Source organism: Schistocerca piceifrons, chromosome 2, assembly GCF_021461385.2.
Source record: "Schistocerca piceifrons isolate TAMUIC-IGC-003096 chromosome 2, iqSchPice1.1, whole genome shotgun sequence".
Taxonomy (NCBI): Eukaryota; Metazoa; Arthropoda; class Insecta; order Orthoptera; family Acrididae; genus Schistocerca; species Schistocerca piceifrons.
In genome coordinates, this window is record NC_060139.1 from 5,030,002 (window position 1) to 5,052,222 (window position 22,221).

Consider the following 22,221-nt stretch of genomic DNA (forward strand, 5'->3'; position numbering starts at 1 on the left):
ACTTATTAAATTTACACTACATGCTGCACACTTCTGTAGAGTAAATAGTTTCTTAACCTGGCTACATTGTTCTTGAAGATTATGCCACCAGACTGCACCCCGACTCTGCAGGTCAACAGAATTAGAGTTCAAACCAGGCAGATCTGAACTGTTTCTCAACTTATCCATGTGGCAGACTAGGTACTTCACACATGGACCTTCATTTATGGTGTGCGCACTGATCTCCACTTTTAATACCCGTATTTCATTTTCATTTGTTTTGAACTGAATAATGAGTTTTGCTATTGTGGTCTTCGGTCCAAAGACTGGTTTGATAGAACTCTCTAAGCTACACTATCCTGTGCAAGCAAGATATAATTTCCCAAATTCGTTTTTGAAAGAATTAAACAAGCATTAACACATTGGCATCTTACATGAGCTTGCCAAGGCCTTTGCTTTTATAGAACTTAAAATTTTACCAGAGTAAAAGCATTCCATTTGCAGGCTGGAAACACATCTCAACAACAAAAAACTGAGGGTCACATTAACAAGTAGTACTATACGACATACTGTAAATTCAGAGTGCAGAAAGATTAAATAGAGTGACCTGCAAGATTTGCTATTTGTTTCACTCTTATTGACGACAAACTGAAGGACCTTTCAGAAGCTGCAGTGTTTGCTGATCACTCATGCATACTGCCAAGGAAACCAAACATTAGTTTTACATAAAACTCATTGTTTATGGTTACTGGTTATGAACAGTAGAGTAAAACACTGCAAAGTGGCAGGGAATTAAGGAGATGGGCCCTGTATAAGTTGAAAGAAATAGACATTGTTGAGAGTTTCTGAGGAAGCATTAGGGAATGATGGACTAGAATGGGGGAAAGGAATACAGTAGAAGATGAGTGGGTAGCCTTGAGAGATGAAATAGTGAAGCCAGCAGACGATCAAATAGGTAAAAAGACAAGGCCTTGTAGATATTCTTGGATATCACAGGAGATATTGAATTTAATTGATGAAAGGAGGGAATATAAAAATCCAGCCAATGAAGCAGATGAAAGATAATACAAATGTCTAAAAAATGAGATTGACAGGAAAGTGCAAAATGGCTAAGCAGGAATGGTTAGAGGACAAATGTAAGGCTTTAGAAGTATACAACACTAGGAGAAAGACAGATACTGACTACAAGAAAATTTAGAAGGCCTTTGCAGAAAAGATAAGCAGCTGAATGAATATCAAGAGCTCAGATGGGAAACCAATCTTAAGAAAAGAAGGAAAAGCTGAAAGGTGGAAGGAGTATATAGAGACTTTATACAACAGAGATGAACTTGAAGGCAGTACCGTGGAAAGGGAAGAGGATGTTGATCAAGGTGACATGGGAGATATGATATTGTGAGAAGAATATGACACGGCACTGAAAGACTTAAGTTCAAACAAAACCTCGAGTGTAGGCAACATTCCATCAGAACTACTAATAGCCTTGGAAAAGCCAGCCATGACAAAATATTCCACCTGGTGTGCAAGATGCATGAGACAAGTGAAATACCCTCAGACTTCAAGGAGAATAAAATAATTCCAATTCCAAAAAAAGCAGATGCTGACAGGTGTGAACATGCCAAACGATCAATTTAATAAAACTATCTATTTCATAAGTCATGGTTGCAAAATACTAACACAGATTCTTTACAGAAGAATGGAAAAACTGGTACAAGCCAACTTTGAGGAAGTTCAGTTCGGATTCTGGAAAAATTTAGGCACACACAAGGAAATACTGACCCTGCAGCTTATTTTAGAAGAATTTTGAGAATAGGTGGGCTACAATACATTAAGCAAAAGGCTATTTACAGCTTGTACAGAAGGCAGACAGCAGTTATATGAGTTGAGGGGCATGAAAGGGAAGCAGTGGTTAAGAATGGAGTGAGAGAGGATTGTAGCCTATCCCCGATATTATTCAGTCTGTGCATTGAACACTTAGTACAGGAAACCAAAGAAAAATTTGGAGTAGGAATTAAAGTTCATGGAGAAGAAATAAAAGCCTTGAGGTTTGCCAATGACACTGTAATTCCGTCAGAGACTGCAAAGAAATTGGAAGAGTAGTTAAAAGGAATGGGCAGTGTCTTGAAAGGGGGATATAAGAAAAAGACAAAAGCGGAGATGCTGAGTCGTAGATAGGCACAACAACCCATATTACACCACAGAGGACGGGGTTGTCTATGTCCAAGGCATACCAAAAGCACCATGGTAAACACTGCCTATTTACATACAAGATAATGGAAACAGACATTCCGAGCACTACTTCCTGCAGAGGGAGCTCAAGTCATGGCCTGCAAAAAGTATCACTACACCAAAACCTGATTGGCTGGAGACAGCTATTTAGGGGCTAGAACCAGTCCCGAAGTTCAGTTCACTCCGGATGCCGACCTCGTGGACTTCGACTGCTGAAGATTACGTCTTCGTCTCTGAATTGTATGGAAAATTAGAAGTGAACTTTTGTTTGCCTCAATTAGGAGACTTTTACTGGCATCGTTGTTACATTTCTTTGGTTGTTCAGTCATCAACCTTGTAAACACACATAAATAAACGTCAAGTTTGTGAAAAATTGCAAATTGTCAGTCACAACACTATGGGTGATGGGCAACAGACAGATTCCATTCTTGTAGATTTCCGAAAAGCGTTTGACACAGTGCCCCACTGCAGACTGTAATTGAAGGTACAAGCATATAGAATAGATTCCCAGATATGTGAGTGGCTCGAAGACTTCTTAAGTATTAGAACTCAATATGTTGTCCTCAATGGCAGGTGTTTATCACAGACAAGGATATAATCAGGAGTGACTTACAGAAGTGCAATAGGACCACTATAAGTTTCTCTACACATAAATGATCTGGCAGACAGAGTGGGCAGCATTCTTTGGTTATTCGCTGATGATGCTCTGGTGTATGAGATGATGTCAAAGTTGAATGACCACAGCAGGGTACAAAATAACTTCAGACAAAATTCCTAGTTGGTGTGATGAATGGCAGCCAGCTCTAGATGTAGACAAATGTAAGTTAATGTGGATGATTAGAAAAACTAACTCATTATGTTTGAATACAGCATTAACAGTGTCCAGCTTGATAGTCACATCATTTAAATGTCTGGCTGTAGCATTGTAAAGCAATATGAAATGGAATGTGGATGTGAGGATTGTGACAGGGAAATCAAATGATTGATTTATTGGGAGCATTTTATGAAATTGTGGTTCATCTGTAACAGAGTCTGTATAAAGGATGCTAGTGTGACCTATTCTTGAGTGCTACTGAAGTGTTTGTGGTCCACACTAGGTCATATTAAAGGAAGACACCAATGCAATTCAGAGACATGCTGCTAGATTTGTTACCGGTAGGCTTAACCAGCATGGAGATGCTTTGTGAAGTTGAATCGGAATCCCTCGAGGGAAGATGACACTCTAATCACAAGGTAGTATTGTGGAAATTTAGAGAACCAGCAAGTGAGGCCAACTGCAGAATGATCCTATTACTGCCTACATACATTATGCCTAAGGATCATAATGATAAAATACGAAAATTGGGGCTCATAATGAGGCATGTAGACAGTCGCTTTTCCCCTCGTTCTATTAGTGGGTGGAACATGAAAGTGGTACAGGGTACCCTCCACCACGCACTATATGGTAGCTTGCAGAGTATGGATGTAGATGTAGATTATGGGAGATGGGTCAATAATAGGACCCCCCTGCCTATCTTCACTTTTATAAATCAATGTTATAACGAAAGATTTCAGTCCTTCAGTAAATATATCTCTACTCGTTGAGTTAGACTAACTTCATTGGGGCACAATCGTGCCAGCAAAAGAGATCAGTACTTTGGTTAAGTCCTGTGGCTTAATGATTATTGTGGATTCTCTTATGGCTGATTCAGGAAAATGTTGGTGGTGACTGCAATGACTTTCAAAGTAAACCTAATGCATCTCTTTCTACAGAGTCAAGCTTTTTCACATTTTTAGCATTCCATGTAACCATGCTTCACAAATCTTTTCAATACATGTCATGACATCATCCCATATTGCAATTATATCATTTTTACTTGTTTAGACCCAGCCAAACTGTGTGTTGCACACTGTATGCTACAAAAACTTCTTAGCAGATTAGAATTGAATGCCAGACATGGGTTCGAATTCAGAAACTTGCCTTCTGCAGGCAATGCTCTTACTGACTGAGCTGCCTAGCCACAAACCCAGGTCTATCCTCATAGTTTCACTTCTGCCAGTACATCTCTCCTACCTTCTGGTAAGAGCACTGCCTGTGCAAGGCAATGTTCCTAGCTTTGTCTGGCACACTGTTTTAGTCTGCCAGGAAATTTTGAAACAGCGTAAACTTCATTCATGAGTGAAAGATTTATTCTGAAAAGTACACTACAAGCATAGCACAAAAACCAATTTTTTATTTATCGAAAAGTCCCCAAGACGGTCTTTGAGCACTTACGTAACAGCTGCTTATGTAACACCAGCAATGGCAGCACTGTTGGCATTTACAAGCAGTGCGAGACACTGAACCTCAATCATTTAGACCTTGGGGTCTAGTCACCATCAGGAAGAAAGAAAAATGCATGAAACACTGAATGTTCATGCACGAAATGAGAAGTAACACACAATAATACATTGAAACGAAGAGAAAAAAATTAACACTTATTTTCCCATAGTTCACAGCACTCTACTCATTGCTATTACCCTCAAAATATACATACTTAAGAATAAATAAACAAAATATTAGCTTTACTTTAACATTCTGTAAATTAACAGTACCAGAGCAGAGTTTGGCACAAGTTGTATTTCATGCAACAGAGGCTGAAATCTCCTGTGGTAGAAGCTGAGCCAGGCCATTATTTGTTTAGGAGCGAGAACTATCAGAGGTGGAAAAGAGCTGGCGCCTGCAGCCCAGTATGCCCTTCGCCGAGCATGAATGAGGCCCACCAAACCTAAATGGTGGTCTGCATGTAGGTGGGATACGTATACACACTGAAGTTTCCGCAGTATTTCTTCAGCACCGTCCACACCATAAAATCGCCACAGCTGACCGAGGGTGCCTTCACCACAATCGAGCATCAGTACTTTGGAGTCACTAGAATGTAAAAGAGACAAAGTAAATATTATACTAATCAATGTTAAGCACTTCAGAAAAGTAATTTTACTTCAACCAAATACATTAATAATGTACACACATTTACATGCATACCCCATAAAGCCACGATGAGTAAACGGTAAAAAGATATCCTGTACCGGTACCGTTGTTAATCACATTGCTGTATCATCAACAAATTTTACAAAGAAACCATGCCATACATACGTCTCCAACTTTATGCCCTTTTGACCGTTTAACCCTCCCGTTACCAAGCTTTTTCACACCTCTACTTTACCAAGCGGGGTATTTGGACTACCCCAAAAGAGTTTTGTGTTTTATTGTAATATTTGTTCTCAGTTTCGTTATTTCCATTGAATGGGTTTATTTAGTATTGAAAAACAGCTTTTCAGTTTATTAGAAGTATTTAATCAGATCACAGATACAAAGCACAAAAAAAAATTTATATCTTTCACTAAATTCAGTACTCAATGAACAGAAAATTAATAATTATGTACCTCAACAGTCACTGCAGTAAAATAACACAAGACTTTTTTCAACTTTTCAGTCAAGTACATTTTTGCACTGCATGCACTTCACAGTAACAGTTTCTTCTCTGTGTATATTACAAACAGGTTTCTTGCACGTTACACAACAGACTCTTGTTTTCTGATCTTCGCTTCTCTTGCAATCTTGACATCGTTGTGGCGTTGGTAACTTGGAACACTGGGTCTGGATCACTGCTGTAGGAAATGCAATACCACAAGCTTTCCGTGCATCTTGTACATCTTTATGAAGACCATTGATATTTTTGGCTCTCTCTTCCATGTTGCCTTTGCTGAGTCCAAATGCCAGTTAAGTCGTGAAGAGTTTACGTTGGCTTCGGTTGTTATTCTGCCATTCAGGAAATCTGAGTGTACAGAATATATGCATTCAGTGCTGCAATATCTATCATTTCCATGAAGATTCTTAGTGAGCACCGCCTCGTTCCTCTAACACAACTGTATTCTCTTGTAATTTTGTCCCCATTATCTACAGCACCTTTGGTTTTGTTGTAGTGCAGTATGGTTTCGGGTTTGTGTTCACTTTCTTCACCACTCATTTGTTCTCATTATGCTGAGTACAGAATAGTATTACTGCTGTTTTCTTCTTTGGAACATAGGAAACTAGGGTCAAGTCATTTGTGAAACCAAACATTGAAGAGTGAACTTCTCTCTTTCTGTTTGGCAAGAATTCCTTCGGAATATCTTTCTTATTGGAACACAAGGTACCAAGCAATGTCGTGTTTCGTTTCAGTAATTCAACAGCCAATGGAAAATTGGTGAAAAAATTATCAGTTGTTACACCATGACCGTTATTCAGAAATGGTTCCATCAGATTCAAAACAACTCTCTGCCCTTGATTCACTTCCCAAGTATTGTCCACCATTCCTGTGTAAATTTGGATCCGTAATAAGTAAGATGTCTTCACATCAGCACAACCCCAAATTTTAATGCCATACTTTCCAGGCTTGCTCTTCATATAAACCCTAAAAGGGCAGTTTCCTTGGTACATTGCTAATCGTTCATCAATAGTCACGTATTCATAAGGATAGAAGTTCTTGCACAAGTTAGATTGAAATTTGTCGAACACTACCCTGATGGCTTGTAGCTTGTCCTTGGTTTCTTCAATTCTCTGTGCTCTTGTGTCTCTGTTGTCAAACTGCAAGAATTTCAGTACAGACAAAAATCAGTTTCTTGACATGGCAGCAGAAAAGAATGGTCAATGGTCGCCGAAAGGCAACATTACCTCCCCATAGATTGGAAGCACTTGTGCGATGTCCACGAGTTCGACCAGCTCCTATTAGAATTGCTAATATAGTGTACACTTCAGTTGTATTTATCTCTCTCCATGTCGTTTTGTTCGAAGAATGAGCTGCATTCCACAAAGAAATTACTCGTTTGGCTTCCCTGTTCGTTTCTTCTACAATGATGCTCACGATTTCCGGTGAGGTAACTAACAGAAATGACTCTGTTATTGTTTTGATTGTTTTTCCATCATTCACTGGGCCAGGTGTTACGTTCAAAATGTTGCGACGTCGACGCCACCCACCTTTTGGTGGTTCACTAGAAAATTGTAGTCCACTTCTAGAAACAAACAAATCTCCAGTGTCTTCTTCTTCTTCTTCTTCATCCTCTTCTTCTTCTACTTGTTCACGTGAATGTGTAGTGTCTTCTGATATTTCATCATCAGCTTCATCTGATGCTATGACATGGTCTTTGTCAAGAGGTTCCATATATTCATTCAGTTCATTATCAATGTCTCATTCATTTTCATTGTCACAGACAGCAGAATTGTATAGAATTTCCATGATCTCTTCACCAGAAAGCCCTTTGGACATCCTTCCTTGCGGGTGAAATACTGACTCGTGTAATATCAGCTCAACAGTGAACATCAAATTCAACTCAACAATAGTAACCAGCAACAATAACAAACATTGGATCTATGGCAAAACTCAACAAAGAAGATGAACGACAGATATATTTTGCAAAATCATCTTTTTCTACAAATAAGAAAATAAGACCTTTCGTACCAAGTGGGGTAGTCTCACAATCCCACCAATAAATGACTTGAATAACAATGATAAAGCCAAAAAATTAGACAGTCATGAGTGTGAATTCAACGCCAATCATTTTAGTACAAAGTCATGAAACCACAGGCATAAGGCCCTTCAGATAACATTATTATATGGAAAAAATCAACCTGGGGTAGTCAGAATACTCCGCTCGGTAATGCGAGGGTTGAGAATTCTTTTAATCAGGTTCACATCAAGAAGATACTACATGTCAGTCATGGAGATTAACACTTTCAAATGTCTTACAAAACTAAGTAGGCAAAATCTATTTGTCCTGTTGTATATCGATCTACACAAAATTAATGTGAAGCGCATCTGTTACCTTTCACTTAAGTTCATTATCACTATTCTTGCTGTAGTGATTACAGAACTATCCAATGCCACTAATTTGTGTTCATAGCTGTGGGTGTCAATTCGCTTAACTCACCATTGCTTTGACGGGATGGCAGGACTACTTTCATAATGCCCTATTTGATATTACACAGAATCAACAATATAGCAGGGCACTATAAAAGTATACTAGACTTTTACATTCCACATTAACCTAACAGTTAAAATTGAAAACAAAAATATTTTAACAGAAGTGTCAATCACAGCAACCTGTGTTCTTCCTGCCATACTTCAAACTTACGAAAATAAGCAGTTTGCTAACAAGCGGATAAGACCTTGAAAAATTCAACACACAAGCTACATGAGGAAACACTAATAGATAATTTTCTTTGAACAGAACTTCCTTATACTTCCTCAACAAAACATTGCAACATTAAGAAGGTCATTGATGACAAGAAAAACAGCAAAGAGAAGTAAATGATAAATGGAAATAATTAGAATTTTTGTGAAGTTGTGACATTTTTGAGCTAAATAAATTAAATTCATTCCTGTGTCATGATTTCAGTACCTTAAATCCACTCACCTCACTTCCAAGACAATTCCACTTGTATTTCTAGTTTTGTTTGGAATGCAAGAACCTGTTCCAAGAAAGACAATCTTAGGATATGGTGCAACGTCTTTGTCATATGATTTTAACTGATCTTGCAATTCAGTTAGTGCTTCCGAGAAACCTTCAATACCATTTATCTCTTCAATAAAAGATTTAACATTTATCTTCACGGTAGATTCACTAGAGGAAAAAAATCAAATTAGCCTTTCATAATTTAATATTTATAGTAATTATTGTTATGGCTGATTGTTATCAGTATATCTAATCATTACACAAATACATTTTTAAATTTTTCGTAAAAATTATGCAACATAAAGAATGAAGATCAAGGTGAGAATGGGAACAAGCCTATCATATTAAATGCAGATGTGCGTCCCCCCGGCAGCTGAGTGGTCAGCGCGACAGAAATCAATCGTAAGGGCCCAGGTTCGATTCCCGGCTGGGTCGGAGGTTTTCTCCACTCAGGTGTCAAATCAAAAGACATGCACCCAAAAAACGGTCTACCCAACGGGTGGCCCTAGTCACATGACATTTACATTTTAATGCAGATTAGTAAAACTCAGGCACATTGCTGTGTGTTGTAAGTGGGCGAGAACATTGTTACAGGATGGCTCAGAAGTCCAGCATTCATAGTAACTGGGTACAAAGCATTTGTAGTTTGGCAGGCAACAAGTAAACACAGGAAGGTGGGAAAAGAAAAGAACAGACACTGAACAAAGTAATGCAATGAAGAACAGTAACAAAGGGATGAAGCACTGGGCTGTAGGACAGAACAGAAGCAACTAGGGAAAATGAAATACTGGAAAATTCCGGTAAGTGCTCTATACAACAGATTAGTTTACAATTAAATGTGTGTGTTTTCTGTGCAGTGGCTCCAACAAGTGGTGCATAGCAACCTAGCCTATTTCATATTGTTATTTCATCCTGGGTCATCCATTGTTTAAATGTAGATAATGAACATAAGCCTGTCATTATATATATAAAATAGTTACCAAGACCCGATCAAATACATTAGCTGTCATAAACTTGGAAAACAGAACAGAACATGTGTCTCCAACAAATACTGATATGTACTAACTCATTACACACTGGTGCGAACAAGTATTTCAAAAATTACATATCTGAAAAGTGTCTCACTGCATTTTGACATAGAAAGAAGAGAGCAAATAAACTAGAGCTTATAAATAACTATCCAGAATGTTGTTATACACGATGGAAACACGTCATGTTCTGATTATGAAGATTATTCAGATTATGTATTTGTCAACTTCTTAATAAACACCTGTGTTTGTTATAATATATTTTATTTCTTTCCTCACACTAACCTCACTCTTGTTATTTACTTCCATGATGGGTACATTTTCTTAAGAGAAATGACAAGTCTTGAAATCTGTTTTCATGTCCAAATGTATTTACGTGATTTTGACTTTACAACTTAAATGTTAGTTTACACCAGAAATCACTTGATATACATTACTCATATTTTTTGGTATCACTTGAAAAATGGCAAACTGTGATGCAGTAACAAGTTTTAATTTTTTGTGAGACCTTACAGATTGTCAGAACCATGGTTTTAACTTTTAATAAGTTCACAGAATGAATGCTCTATTTAGAAATTGTAACAGGTAACTTACATTTTGTCTTCGTTACTATATATTTGTTTCACATTTTCACCATAACCAGTACTAAAGAGCATTATACTAAATGCGTGATCCTCATCTATGAATATTACATTCAAATATAATTGTAAATTTTAGATCTGCTGGCCTTAGTTCTACAACAGTTTCTTTGTTTCTTCTTAACAGATGATTAGCAAACATCACACACATTATACTGATCTTCAGCCCTAGTATCCTAATATTCATTAGAAATTCTACATTATTTGGAGAATGTATACAGCAATTAGCTCATTTTGGTCTACTGAACGTTTCCTTAATGACTGACATCTTCTATTTCCAAAGTAGAATAGCTGATGTTATTGTCAGAAAAGGATATCTAAATGAGTGACACATCAATCAGTTTGATCTGAGAGAAAATTATGATCTTCCAAATACAATTTCTGTATTTCGTCACCACTTCTAATTGTCATCTGCACTCCCCCCCCCCCCCCCCCCTCCATATGCATACTTTTCTGAGGAAAGCACAAACACTTTTCAGTAGTAGTTCAGCTGAGAAGTGTTAAGTACAAGAGCAGAACTCAACAGTGCATTCTTGAGAACTAGGTTAACAAACTAAAGTACAGAACTGTCATCTGAAAACTAAGCTATTGCCCGGGAATGCATCATGATTAATAAATACAAATGTCAGGGATTAGTTAGAGAATTTTTTGAAAGGCAATATTATTTCCACTGTGATTGTATAATTGCACGGAACCAAACCTGAAAACAGCCAGTTACACAATTTCTACATCTACAAGTACAACCATACTGTGCAAACAACTGTGTAGAGCATGGTAGATCATACTTTTCATTGTACCACTTACCAGGGCTTCTTTCCACTCCCTCGGTATACAGGGCATGGGAAGGAGGACTGTCATAGCGCCTCTGTGTGCTCAGTAAATAGTCTACTCTTGTCTTCACAATTGCTATGGGGGCATTAAGTAGGGAGTTGTAGTGTAGTAATATATTCCTCCCTTGAAGCGGGTTATTGAGATTTTGTAAATAATCTTTCATGAATTGGATGGCATTTATTTTCTAGTGTCTGCCATCTCAAGTTTTTAGCATTTCCATGACACTTTCCCATGTGTCAAACAGTCCTGTGACCTTTCATGCTGCCCTTCTCTATGTAAATTCAATACCCCTCCCTCCCCTCACCCCAAAAAAAGGAAAAAAAAAAAATCACTCCAATTTGGTGTAGATCTAACAAACTTGAGCAATATTTTATGATGTGTCACAAGTATCTTGTAACCAATCTCCCTTGCAGACTGATAGTATTCCTCCAGAATCCTACCAACAAACAAAGGCCTGCCATCTGCTTTACTCAAGATTGAGCCTATTTGATCATCCCACTTCATGTACCCACAAACTGTAATAGACAAATATTTATATGAGTTAACAGATGCCAATTGTGAACGTTTTAAAGCAAGTTACCAATCTCTGAGCCACTTTTAAATCTTATCAAGATGATCAGAAATTTATGCTTTTTTGTCTTTTTTCTTTAGGTAATAGTTCGTACAGATACTGTATCATCAAGATAAAGTCTGAGATTACTACTAGTACTGTCTACCAGGTCAATGTTTGAGGTATGAACACATCACAAGATCTTACAACAGATGTATGTCTAAGATCTTTAATAAGAGTACCAGTAGTATGGATTGCTCCCTTATTGTACACTCGTGTGAACTGTGCTTTCTTCCAACTACTGGACACAGATATTTGTCTGGGGGATCTACAGCACATTATGGTTAAAAAGAAGAGGTAACTACAATACAAATTCTATATGGAATCTGATAGGGATTCCATTGGGCCCCAGAGCTTTGTTTAGTTATGATGCTTTCACTGGTTTCATTATGATGCTTTCAGCTGTTTCTCAATACCACTGACATTAAATCTACATCACTCACATTTGCAAGAGTGTGAAAATTTCACTGAGGCAGTACTCCCAGATTTTCCTTTGTAAAGGAACATTTGAAAATGAGGTTCATCATTTCTGCTATAGCTTTGCAGCCATCAATTTCTGTGCCTGTGTCATCTAAAATGTGAGTGGACACTAATTTGTGTGCCACTGACCACTTTTATGTATGACCAGAATTTCTTTTGGTTTTGTCAGGGGTTTTTCCAGTATGATTCTACAATGGTAGTCACTGAATTCTTCATGCATTGCCCTACTAACAGCCAAACATTTCTTTTAGCCTTCCTCTGCCTACGACCCTATGCGTTGTTTTACACATGCCGTGCAGCAGTTGCCTTTATTTTACAAAGACTGTATACTACGGAGTGAGCACAAAAATCATGAATACTCTACTAGGTACACATCTATTAAGCACTTGGTCAAAAATTTTCTTATCTTGTGTCATAGTTCCTCTAAATGCTCCTGCCCAGAGGTAAAGGTTTCAGGTTCCTCATTGGCATTAACACTAGTGCCTGTTTACCTATTTTAGAGAACATGTAAATATTTCTACTGGTTTTAGTTTGCCTGTGGAACTATGGTAATCATTTTTGCTACAACCACCTCATGATCACCAATAACAGTTACCATGCAGACATCTTCGACAATGTCCATTCTATTTTTTTTGCGATTAAAAATAATATAGGACCATCATAAGTGGGCTTCAAAATCATTTGTTTCAGGCAGTTTTCTGAGAAGGCATTTAATACTGTTTCACAATATGTCTGTCACACCCACTACTTACAAAACTGTAACTATCCCAATCAACTGTTGGGCAGTTGATGATATGATTGGGGAACACATACCAGTGAGCTGAGATATTCTCATAGGTTTTTGGTTACATCTGAGAAGAAGGATTAAATTGTAAAGTTTTTGCTCACCCTTGATATTGGGAGTCTCACCCAAACAACCTCACATGTAGTATCAATTTTTCTCTTAGTGGCTATGAGTTTGCAGTCTACTGCAACAAATACAGCTCTCCCATTTCCCATTAGTCTATCATTTTAATATAAACTCAGATTTAGGCAAAACACTTCACTCTTATCAGTTTAAGGTTTTTGCTATATTTCTGTGTCTAGTATTACGGGAACTCCAATGATTTCTACGAGTGCTTCAAACTCTTGTCATTTCATTGCAAATGCTTTGGTAGCTGATCATTAGTATTTTAAGTCTCATCTACAGGGGCATTTCTTTGGATGTTACATTGATACTTTGTAGTCTTCTAGGTTATCCTATTTGAACTGGATGGAGAATGGCCTACTCTAATCAAAAATTAACCTTGTATGCACCCCACACACAGTCAGCCAAAGTAGCACCCCTCATGTGTAGTACTCCCCTGATCCATGTAGGTGGAGCCTTCTGTCTTTGCAGAATAGTGTGTGTGTGTGTGTGTGTGTGTGTGTGTGTGTGTGTGTGTGTGTGTGTGTGTCTACTTTCGTATTTCTTTTTATTTTTAAAAATCACAATTGCTACACTCTTATCCACTGACCAATCTCTTGTCTACAAGACAGGTGGTTGATTTTTGTTATGCCATTACTTACTCATATTGTTTCCAGGTTTCTCATTATAGTTTTTAAAACATTTTAATCTTCTTAATTTTAAGTTTTACTCTCGGTTAATTAGAAAATATTAGAAATTGGGAGCAAAAAACATCAAACTTTATCATAATAAATCATAATAGTGTTACGTATTTTCATGGACATAAATGTTTTACAAGCAAAAGTATTATCACAAAAAATAAAAAATATCATGATTTATTTAAATTCAATTAAAATAAATTCAATCAAATGTAAAGATGATTTTGTTACAAAAGAATCGTGTCCCTTCGCAATGAATTTTCCCTTATTCAACATCTCATGTGAAAATAATGGGAAAATCAAGGGGTACACAAACCTGTCTAGCATCCTGTTCGGTCTTAAATTAACCGAACACAATGTCCTGGCCTGTATTACATTCTGTTGCACAGCTACTGCAGTCGCTGATGATGATGTTGTCTCAGGTTCCACTTCTTCATGGAGTATTCCAGAATCATTAAGCAATGGGAAGATAAATGGATGAAGCTGGTGCAATTTATTCTGGATGCGATGCACTGCTATGCTTCCTGTACAAGTACTTCCTTCATTAATTGCTAGGTGGAAAGTACTTTGTGAGAATGCATCCATCCATTTGCGGTACCTGTTAAAATGACATATACATAGTGTCTGAGCAGTCTTTTTTGGACACTGAATTCTATAAATAGTTCAAAATTGTGAAAAGGTTATACTTCTTGTGTGTTCATGGTATGATCAAATTGCAAAGCAGTTTCTATTAAGGACAGACTCTTCTTTTTCTGTTTTAGTAAAACTCTTGCTCACTTATCTGTCACACAAAAGAAATAAATGCTGTATCATTCAGCACAATGTTTCATTACTGTTTTTATTTACATACAGATATATCAGGGCTAAGGGAAGAAGCATGGAGGGAATTAAACATAGCTCCGAAAGTGAAGGCTACTATCTTGTTGTTGTTGTTTTGTTGTTGTCTTTAGTCGAAGACTGGTTTAACCTGCTCTCCACACTACTCTATCCTGTGCAAGCCTCATCTCCAAGTAACTACTGCAACCTTCGCCCTTCTGAACCTGTTTACCATATTCATTTCTAGCTTGATCTCCCTCTATGATTTTTATCCCACTTTTCCTTCCAGTACCAAATTGGTGATCCCTTGAAGCCTTAGAATGTGTCCAACCGACAAATACCTTCTTCTAGTCAGGTTGTCCACAAAGTTCTTTTCTCTCCAATTCCATTAAAGCACCTCCTCATTAGTCACGTGATTTACCCATTTTCTCTTCAGCAGTCTTCTGTAGCAGCATATTTCAAAAGCTTTCTAGTCTAAACTATTTATTGCCCATCTTTCACTTCCATACATGGCTACATTCTACACATATCCTTTCTGAAAAAAACTTCGATACCTAACTCTATATTTTATTTTAAAAAATTTCACTTCTTCAGAAACAGTTTTCTTGTCATTGCCAGTCTACATATTATATACTCTCTACTTCGAAAATCATCAGTTTTTTCCTGCCTGCCTATATAGCAAAACTCATCTACCACTTTAAGTGTCTCGTTTGCTGAACTAATTCCCTTGACATCACCTAATTTAATTAAACTTTATTAAATTATTCTTGTTTTGCTTTTGCTGAAGTTCAACTTATATCCTCCTTTCGAAACAATGTCCGTTCCGTTCAGATGCTCTTTCAAATCCTTTGCTGTCTGAAAGAATTACAATGTCATCAGCAAACACCAAAATTTTTGTTTCTTCTCCCAGGAATTTAATTTCTACTCCAAATTTTTCTTTGGGTTCTTTTACTGCTGGCTCAATGTACAGACTGAATAACACTGGGCATATCCTACAACCCTGTCTCACTCCTTTCTCAACCACTGCTTCCCCTTCATGCCCCTAAACTCATTAACTGCTGTCTAGCTTCTGTACAAGCTGTAAATAGCCTTTTGCTCACTGCATTTTGGCCCAACTACCCTCAAAATTTCAAAGAGCGGACCACAGTCAACATTGTCAAAAGCTTGCTTTAAGACTACAAATGCCATATTTGTTAAGTTTGTATTTCCTTAACATATCTTCTAACATAAGTTGCAGGCTCAGTATTTCCTTGGCTCGTACCAATTTTTCCATTCTTCTGTAAAGAATGTGAGTTAGTGCTTTGCAACCATGACTTATTAAACTGATAGTTTGGTAATATTCACACCTGTCAGCATCTGCTTTCTTTGGAATTGGAATTATTTTATTCTACTTGAAGTCTGAGGGTATTTAAAATGTCTCATACATCTTGAAAATGAGGTGGAATATTTTTGTCATGGCTGACTCTACCAAGGCTATCAGTAGTTCTTACAAAATGTCACCTACTCTGAAGTCTTCGTTTCAACTTAGGTCTTTCAGAGCTGTGTCAAATTCTTCTCACAGTATCGTGTCTCCCACGTCATTTTCATCTGCATCCTCTTCCCTCCCACGTTATTGCTTTTACGTTCAACTCCCTTGTATAAATCCTCTATATACTCCTTCCACATTTCAGCTTTCCCTCCTTTGCTTAGGATTGATTTCCCATCTGAGCTCTTGATATTCACACAGCTGCTTCTCTTTTCTCCCGAAGCCTCTTTAATTGTCCCTTAGGTGGTATCTGTCTTTCTTCTAGTGTTATACACTTCTAATCCTTACATCTGCTCTCTAGCCATTCCTTCTTAATCATTTTGCTCTTCTTGCCAATCTCATTTTTTTGATGTTTGTATTCCCCTTCACCTATTTCATTTACTGCATTTTTATATTTCCTCCTTTCATCAATTAAATTCAATACCTCCCACGTTAGCCAAAGAGTCCTACTAGGCCTTGTCTTTTTAACTATCTGATCCTCTGCTGCCTTCACTATTTCGGGGGAGGAGGAGGAGGAGGAGGAGGAGGAGGAGATTAGCGTTTAAAGTCCTGTTGACAATGAGGTCATTAGATATGGAACAGAAGCTTGGATTAGGAAAGGATGGGGAAGAAAATTGGCTGTGCCCCTTCAAAGGAACCATACCGGCATTTACCTGAAGCGAAATCACGGAAAACATAAATCAAGAAGGTTGACAGCAGGTTTGAACAGTTATCCTCCCGAATGCAAGTCCAGTGTGCTAACCATTGCACCATCTAGCTTGGTTTTCGCTATTTCATCTCTCAAAGCTACTTATTCATCTTCTACTGTATTTCTTTCCTTTCTTGTCAATCATGACTAATGCTTCCTTAGAAATACCCCATAACCACTGGTTCTTATCTAGGTTCCGTCTCCTTAATTCTCTACCTTTTTGAAATTTCTTCAGTTTCAGTCTCCAGTTCATAACCAATTAACTGAGGTCAAGGTACACATGTACCCCTGGAAATGTTTTACTATTTAAAATCTGGTTCCATAATTTCTGTCTTACCTTTATATTATCAATCTGAAACCTTCCAGTGTCTCCAAGTCCCTTCCAGGTGTATAACCTTTTTTCATGATACTTAAACAAGGTGTTAGCGATGATTAAATTATGCTCTGTGCAAAATTCTACCAGGTGGTTTCTTCTTTGATTCATTTCCCCAATCCATTTTTCACCTACTATTTTTCCTTCTCTTCCTTTTAGTGCTAACGAATTCCAATTGCCCAACACTAGTAAATTTTCATCTCCCTTAACTATCTAAATAATTTCTTTTGTTTCACCATACATTTCTTCAATCTCCTCATCTGCAGAGCTAGTTGGCATATAAACCCTTACCACTGTGATGGATGCAGGCTTTGTGTCTATCTTGTCTACAATAATACATTCACTATGCTGTTCATAGTAGTTTACCTGCACTCTAATTTTCTTATTCATTATTCAACCTGCTCCTCCATCACACCTATATGATTTTGTATTTTCAATCCTGTATTCAAGTTTTTCCTCCTGCCACCAAACTTCACTAATTCCAACTACATACAACTTTAATCTATTTTCTGACCTACTTGCCCGATTAAGGGCTCAAACATTCCATGCTCTGATTTTTGGAATGCCAGTTCTGTTTCTCCTGACAATGACATCCTTCTGAGTAGACCCTGCCAAGAGATCTGAATGTGGGACTATTTTACATCCAGAATATTTTACACAAGAGGATGTCATCATAATTTAATCATACAGTAGAGCTGCATGTCTTCAGGGAAAAATTAAAGGCATAGTTTCCCCTTGCTTCCAGCTTTTCACAGTACCAGCACAGCAAGGTCATTTTGGTTGATGTTACAAGACCAGAGCAGTCAGTCATCCAGACAGTAACCCCTACAACTACTGAAAAAAGGCTGCTGCCTCTCTTCAGGAACCACATGTTTGTATGGCCTCTCAACAGAGGCACCTCCAGGATGGAAAGGTGGTCAAGCACTGGTCTTCATGTCATCTATCAAAAATTGCCCTGCAGTTCTAGACTCCAACTGTCAGTGCAGCTATCATAAGTGTGTTATAAGTAGTCATGCAGACTGAACGTATTTGTAATGACACACATTCCAATACAACTCAGGCATGTACATGCATTAGTCCAACTAATGCTTGCACACGCTTGAGTTAGACTGGTATGTGTGTCTTTATTATTATGAAAACAGTAAGAGTGATGTGGATGGCTGGAATCAAATGTCAATGTCAAAAACAACAAACCAAAGGTTTTGGGAGGGAGGGAAGCATGACAAACCATGAGCACAGAAGAGGTGTGAGTGGTGAAGACAAGTGTAAAGACAAAGTTTACAATATTTAACTGGTGCTACTGATCAAGAAGCGAAGTAAGTGAGGGTGGAGGAGGGAAGAATTCAAATGAGAGAAATGGAAATTACTAGATCCCTCCTATTGCTTTGCAGCATTTGTTGTGGTAAATATGCGAATGAAACACTGACTCACTCCTGAAAACGTATGCTTTCTGTTTGATAGAAACACATGTGAAATGCTTATATAGACCACTCTCCAATTTTTCTATATTCTTACAACCCACTGGGGCTGAATTTTTAACTTTTCAATTTAAGAGCCAAACTAGTGCATGTATGATACAGGTCAATTACTAAAATTGTTAAGAAATTCACAAAAGAAGTAACAAACCTTACATCGTTCATGACCTCTGGTGGTGTAAAGTGTACAACGAGGTAAGCCAGATCTTCGTCCTTCTCTGCTACTGCTTGATGCTCTCGAAACATGGGGTTATTGATGAATGAGTCCAGAAAGCTATCAGATGGACATTCCACAACTGCAAGCAAAATTCACTGTTGTTTTAAAAATTTTTAAGATTTTTTCATTTCAAACATTATAAAATTGGAAAAGACAAAGGGCTGAATACCCTGTTTGTAAATATGAATTAGAAATTTTTAATGTGGAAAAATTACTTTCCTTTCAGTGTGTATATACATTTGTTTGGGGAGGGGGGCATCAATTGAAAGCCATTCAATGTTGTTTATGTGCTTGTCTATTCTTGTAATTCCGCCAGATGTATTGACGAATTACCCGATACAAATATATATATGTCCAGTGAGGTTGTTAGGCTTGGCACATTCAGGTTACTGTATTTACCCGGTTATACGATGAGATTTTTTCACAAATTCATCATTTGAAAAATACAGTCATCTTACATTCGCAGCTTAAAGTATTACTGCTGAGGTTGACATTTTTACCTTGTTTAGTAGAATATGTAGTGGTCACCTTTACATTTAAAAATGAAGCTTTGGCTATTGAAGTCATGTGCAGATTTATTTTGAAGAATTCAGAAGGGCAGGGCTGGGCAAACAGTACTCACATTCAAACAGGCTCAAGATTTCCCGATATGCAGAAATGCTCAATACAGTATCGGCATTGCTCGAACAATTAAGTGACATTTGCTTCAAGTAGTGCTATTGCACGGGATATGCAAGAGACTATGAACTAGCCACAACAACACTCTATTGTTCTGCTTAGAATATGACAGTTCTGTGAAACACAAGAGGACATAGTACTAAATTCTATCAATTTACTTACAAACTCTTCTTATGTTTGAACAGATTTACAATAAAATTTGTGGATGCCATATACAAACATTAATGCTGCTTTTTAAGTAAAGATAACATTCAAGAGCTGACATGTTGCCCTTCAAAAAACAGTATTCGATTTTGAACCCAGATCAATGTTTTATTTAATTATGAGAGACTGTAATGATAAGGGTTGCAAAGGAGGAATTCAGTCACTGTACAGGTATTTGAATGAATGAATGAATGAATGAAAATAGCCTGTGTTGTCCCACTGAAGGCAAAGGCCTCCTACAAGTGGCAGTATCTGCTTTTAAAGACTCACGTGTTGAGCTAGTCCGCATAAGAGGGTACCACACTCAATGCACACTACACACTGAATTACACTTGATTACTTAGTTGTAGTTTCTCCTTTCTGTTTCTGGCTATGTTGGTCCACTGTCTTCCTGCTTGTTTTATCAATAAGTCTGACTATTTGTGCCTTGGTCTTCCTGGGAGTCTCTTGCTGATGTAGGGGTCTCATGTGGTAGTTCGTGCCATCCATCCGTCGTCTTGCAGCCGCGCCACGTGGCCGCGCCATTTCCATTTGGTCTTCATAGCCTGTTGTGCTATGCCTATTGTTGCTGTCATCTTGTGTATCAAGGTGTTCAATATTATATCTTTCAGAGAGATGCCAAGGATCTTCCTCTGCATTTTTCTTTGGGATATCTGTAGAGTGTTTCTCCCTTGGGCTTTGAGAGCCCATGTGTGACATCCGTATAATAACACTGGAAAAACGCAGCTTTCGGGTGCCTCCATTTTGAGCCTCCTATTCAAGGTTCTGTCTAGCAATATGAGCTTTAAGGCCCAGAAAGCTTTCCAAGCTAAGGAAATTCTTAGTTTTATTTCTTTTTCCATTTTGTTGTTAATTATTTGGCCTTGGTACATGTATTGTGATGCACACATTAGTTCTGTTCCTTCAAGGTGTACTGGGGTTTCTAATTCATTTGTCATTACTTGTGTTTTAGATTTGTTCATTGTGAGTCCTACCATCTTGCTTTGTGTGTTAAGCTCCTGGAGCATTGATTGCAATTCCCTCGCAATTTTGACGAAGAGGACTATGTAGTCACCGAACCTCAAATTTGTTAGTCTCTTGCCGTTGAGGCATATTCCGTCTTTCTTATTCCATTTTAGTTTCCAGAATATGTCCTCCAGTATGCAGGTAAATAATTTTGGGAAGATGGGATCCCCTTGTCTAACTCCTCTTTCCACGCGGAAAGGTTGGCATGTCTTTTCAGTTTTAACTCTAGCAAAGCTGTAGTTTTGAATGTTTCTTAGTAATTGGATGTATTTTGCTTCTACTTCTTGATTTCTTAGTGCTTGAAATATGTTTGGGTGTTCGACGGTAACAAATGCTTTGCTGTAATCATCAAAAGCAAGGTATATTTTGAGGTGGTGGTGATCTGATTTTTCTATTATCTGATTAATGGTTTGAATATTGTCCACTGTGCTAAATCCTTTGTGGAACCCTGCTTGTTCTGATGGTTGGTTCTTGTTTAGTGTTTTTGTTTATCATCTTGTTAGTATTTTCGTGAATAGTTTACATAGGTTACACATCAGGCTTATGGGTCTATAATTGTTCATGTCACCTTTCGTACCTTTTTTGTGCAAAAGTACAATCGTACTTGTTTTCCACTGATCGGGAATGTCTTCGGTTTGTATGATTCTGCCGAACACTTCTGTGATGATTGGAGTTAGGAGATCTTGGGCTTCTTTTAAGAGCTCACTGTATATGTTGTCTTCTCCAGGTGATTTTCCATTTTTCAATTCAGTGATGGTTGTTCTAACCTTGCTGTGTATTATAGTGGGTATGGTTTCAGTGGTGTTTGGGTATGGATCAACAGGATTGTGGTCTGTGGCTTTGTTTGGTAGAGAACTTTTGTATATTGCTTTGTAGAATTCCTTTGCTGATTTGATTATATCCTCTCTTGTATTTAGATGTTCTCCTGCCTGATTCTTCATTCCTAGTATGCACTGTTTCCTGCCCTGGGCACTTATCCTTGCTTTCCTAATTGATTTGTTTGTTTTTAGTATTTGTCTCATTGTTGCTAATCTGTGCTTGCGGATATCTTTCCATATTTCACTTTTCGTTATTTTGTCTAGTTTTGCATATTCTTCTTTATCCCTGTCTGAATATCTCTAGTTTTTAACATTGTCGACCTGTGGTCAATTAGCTGTATGGTACTCTGACTTAATTTGCTTCGACTTTTCTTCATTTGCTCGTCTTTGCTTGTGTCCTTGTGAGCTTGGTATATGTATTTTCTAGTGCATTATACATTTCTTGTGTGTGTGTGTGTGTGTGTGTGTGTGTGTGTGTGTGTGTGTGTGTGTGTTTTACAGACTTCTGGGCTCCGTATCAGTATGTTCCTTCCTTGTTTTCTTCTTTGTTTAGTGTAATTCCACAACCTCTCCTGTTGCTATTCTTGTGGATC

General features: G+C 37.7%; 1 protein-coding gene across 1 annotated transcript in view; it reads right to left on the reverse strand.

Annotated features, from left to right (window-relative positions):
- Positions 1 to 22,221, reverse strand: part of LOC124777256 (ribonuclease Z, mitochondrial) — a 145,262-nt gene that overhangs the window by 23,308 nt on the left and 99,733 nt on the right. The window contains exons 5-8 of the mRNA XM_047252583.1: positions 18,858 to 19,002; positions 14,146 to 14,427; positions 8,620 to 8,826; positions 4,780 to 5,095 (exon numbers count right to left, since the gene is read on the reverse strand). Coding sequence (XP_047108539.1) covers positions 4,780 to 5,095; positions 8,620 to 8,826; positions 14,146 to 14,427; positions 18,858 to 19,002 — 950 coding nt within the window. The remainder of the gene's footprint in view (positions 1 to 4,779; positions 5,096 to 8,619; positions 8,827 to 14,145; positions 14,428 to 18,857; positions 19,003 to 22,221) is intronic.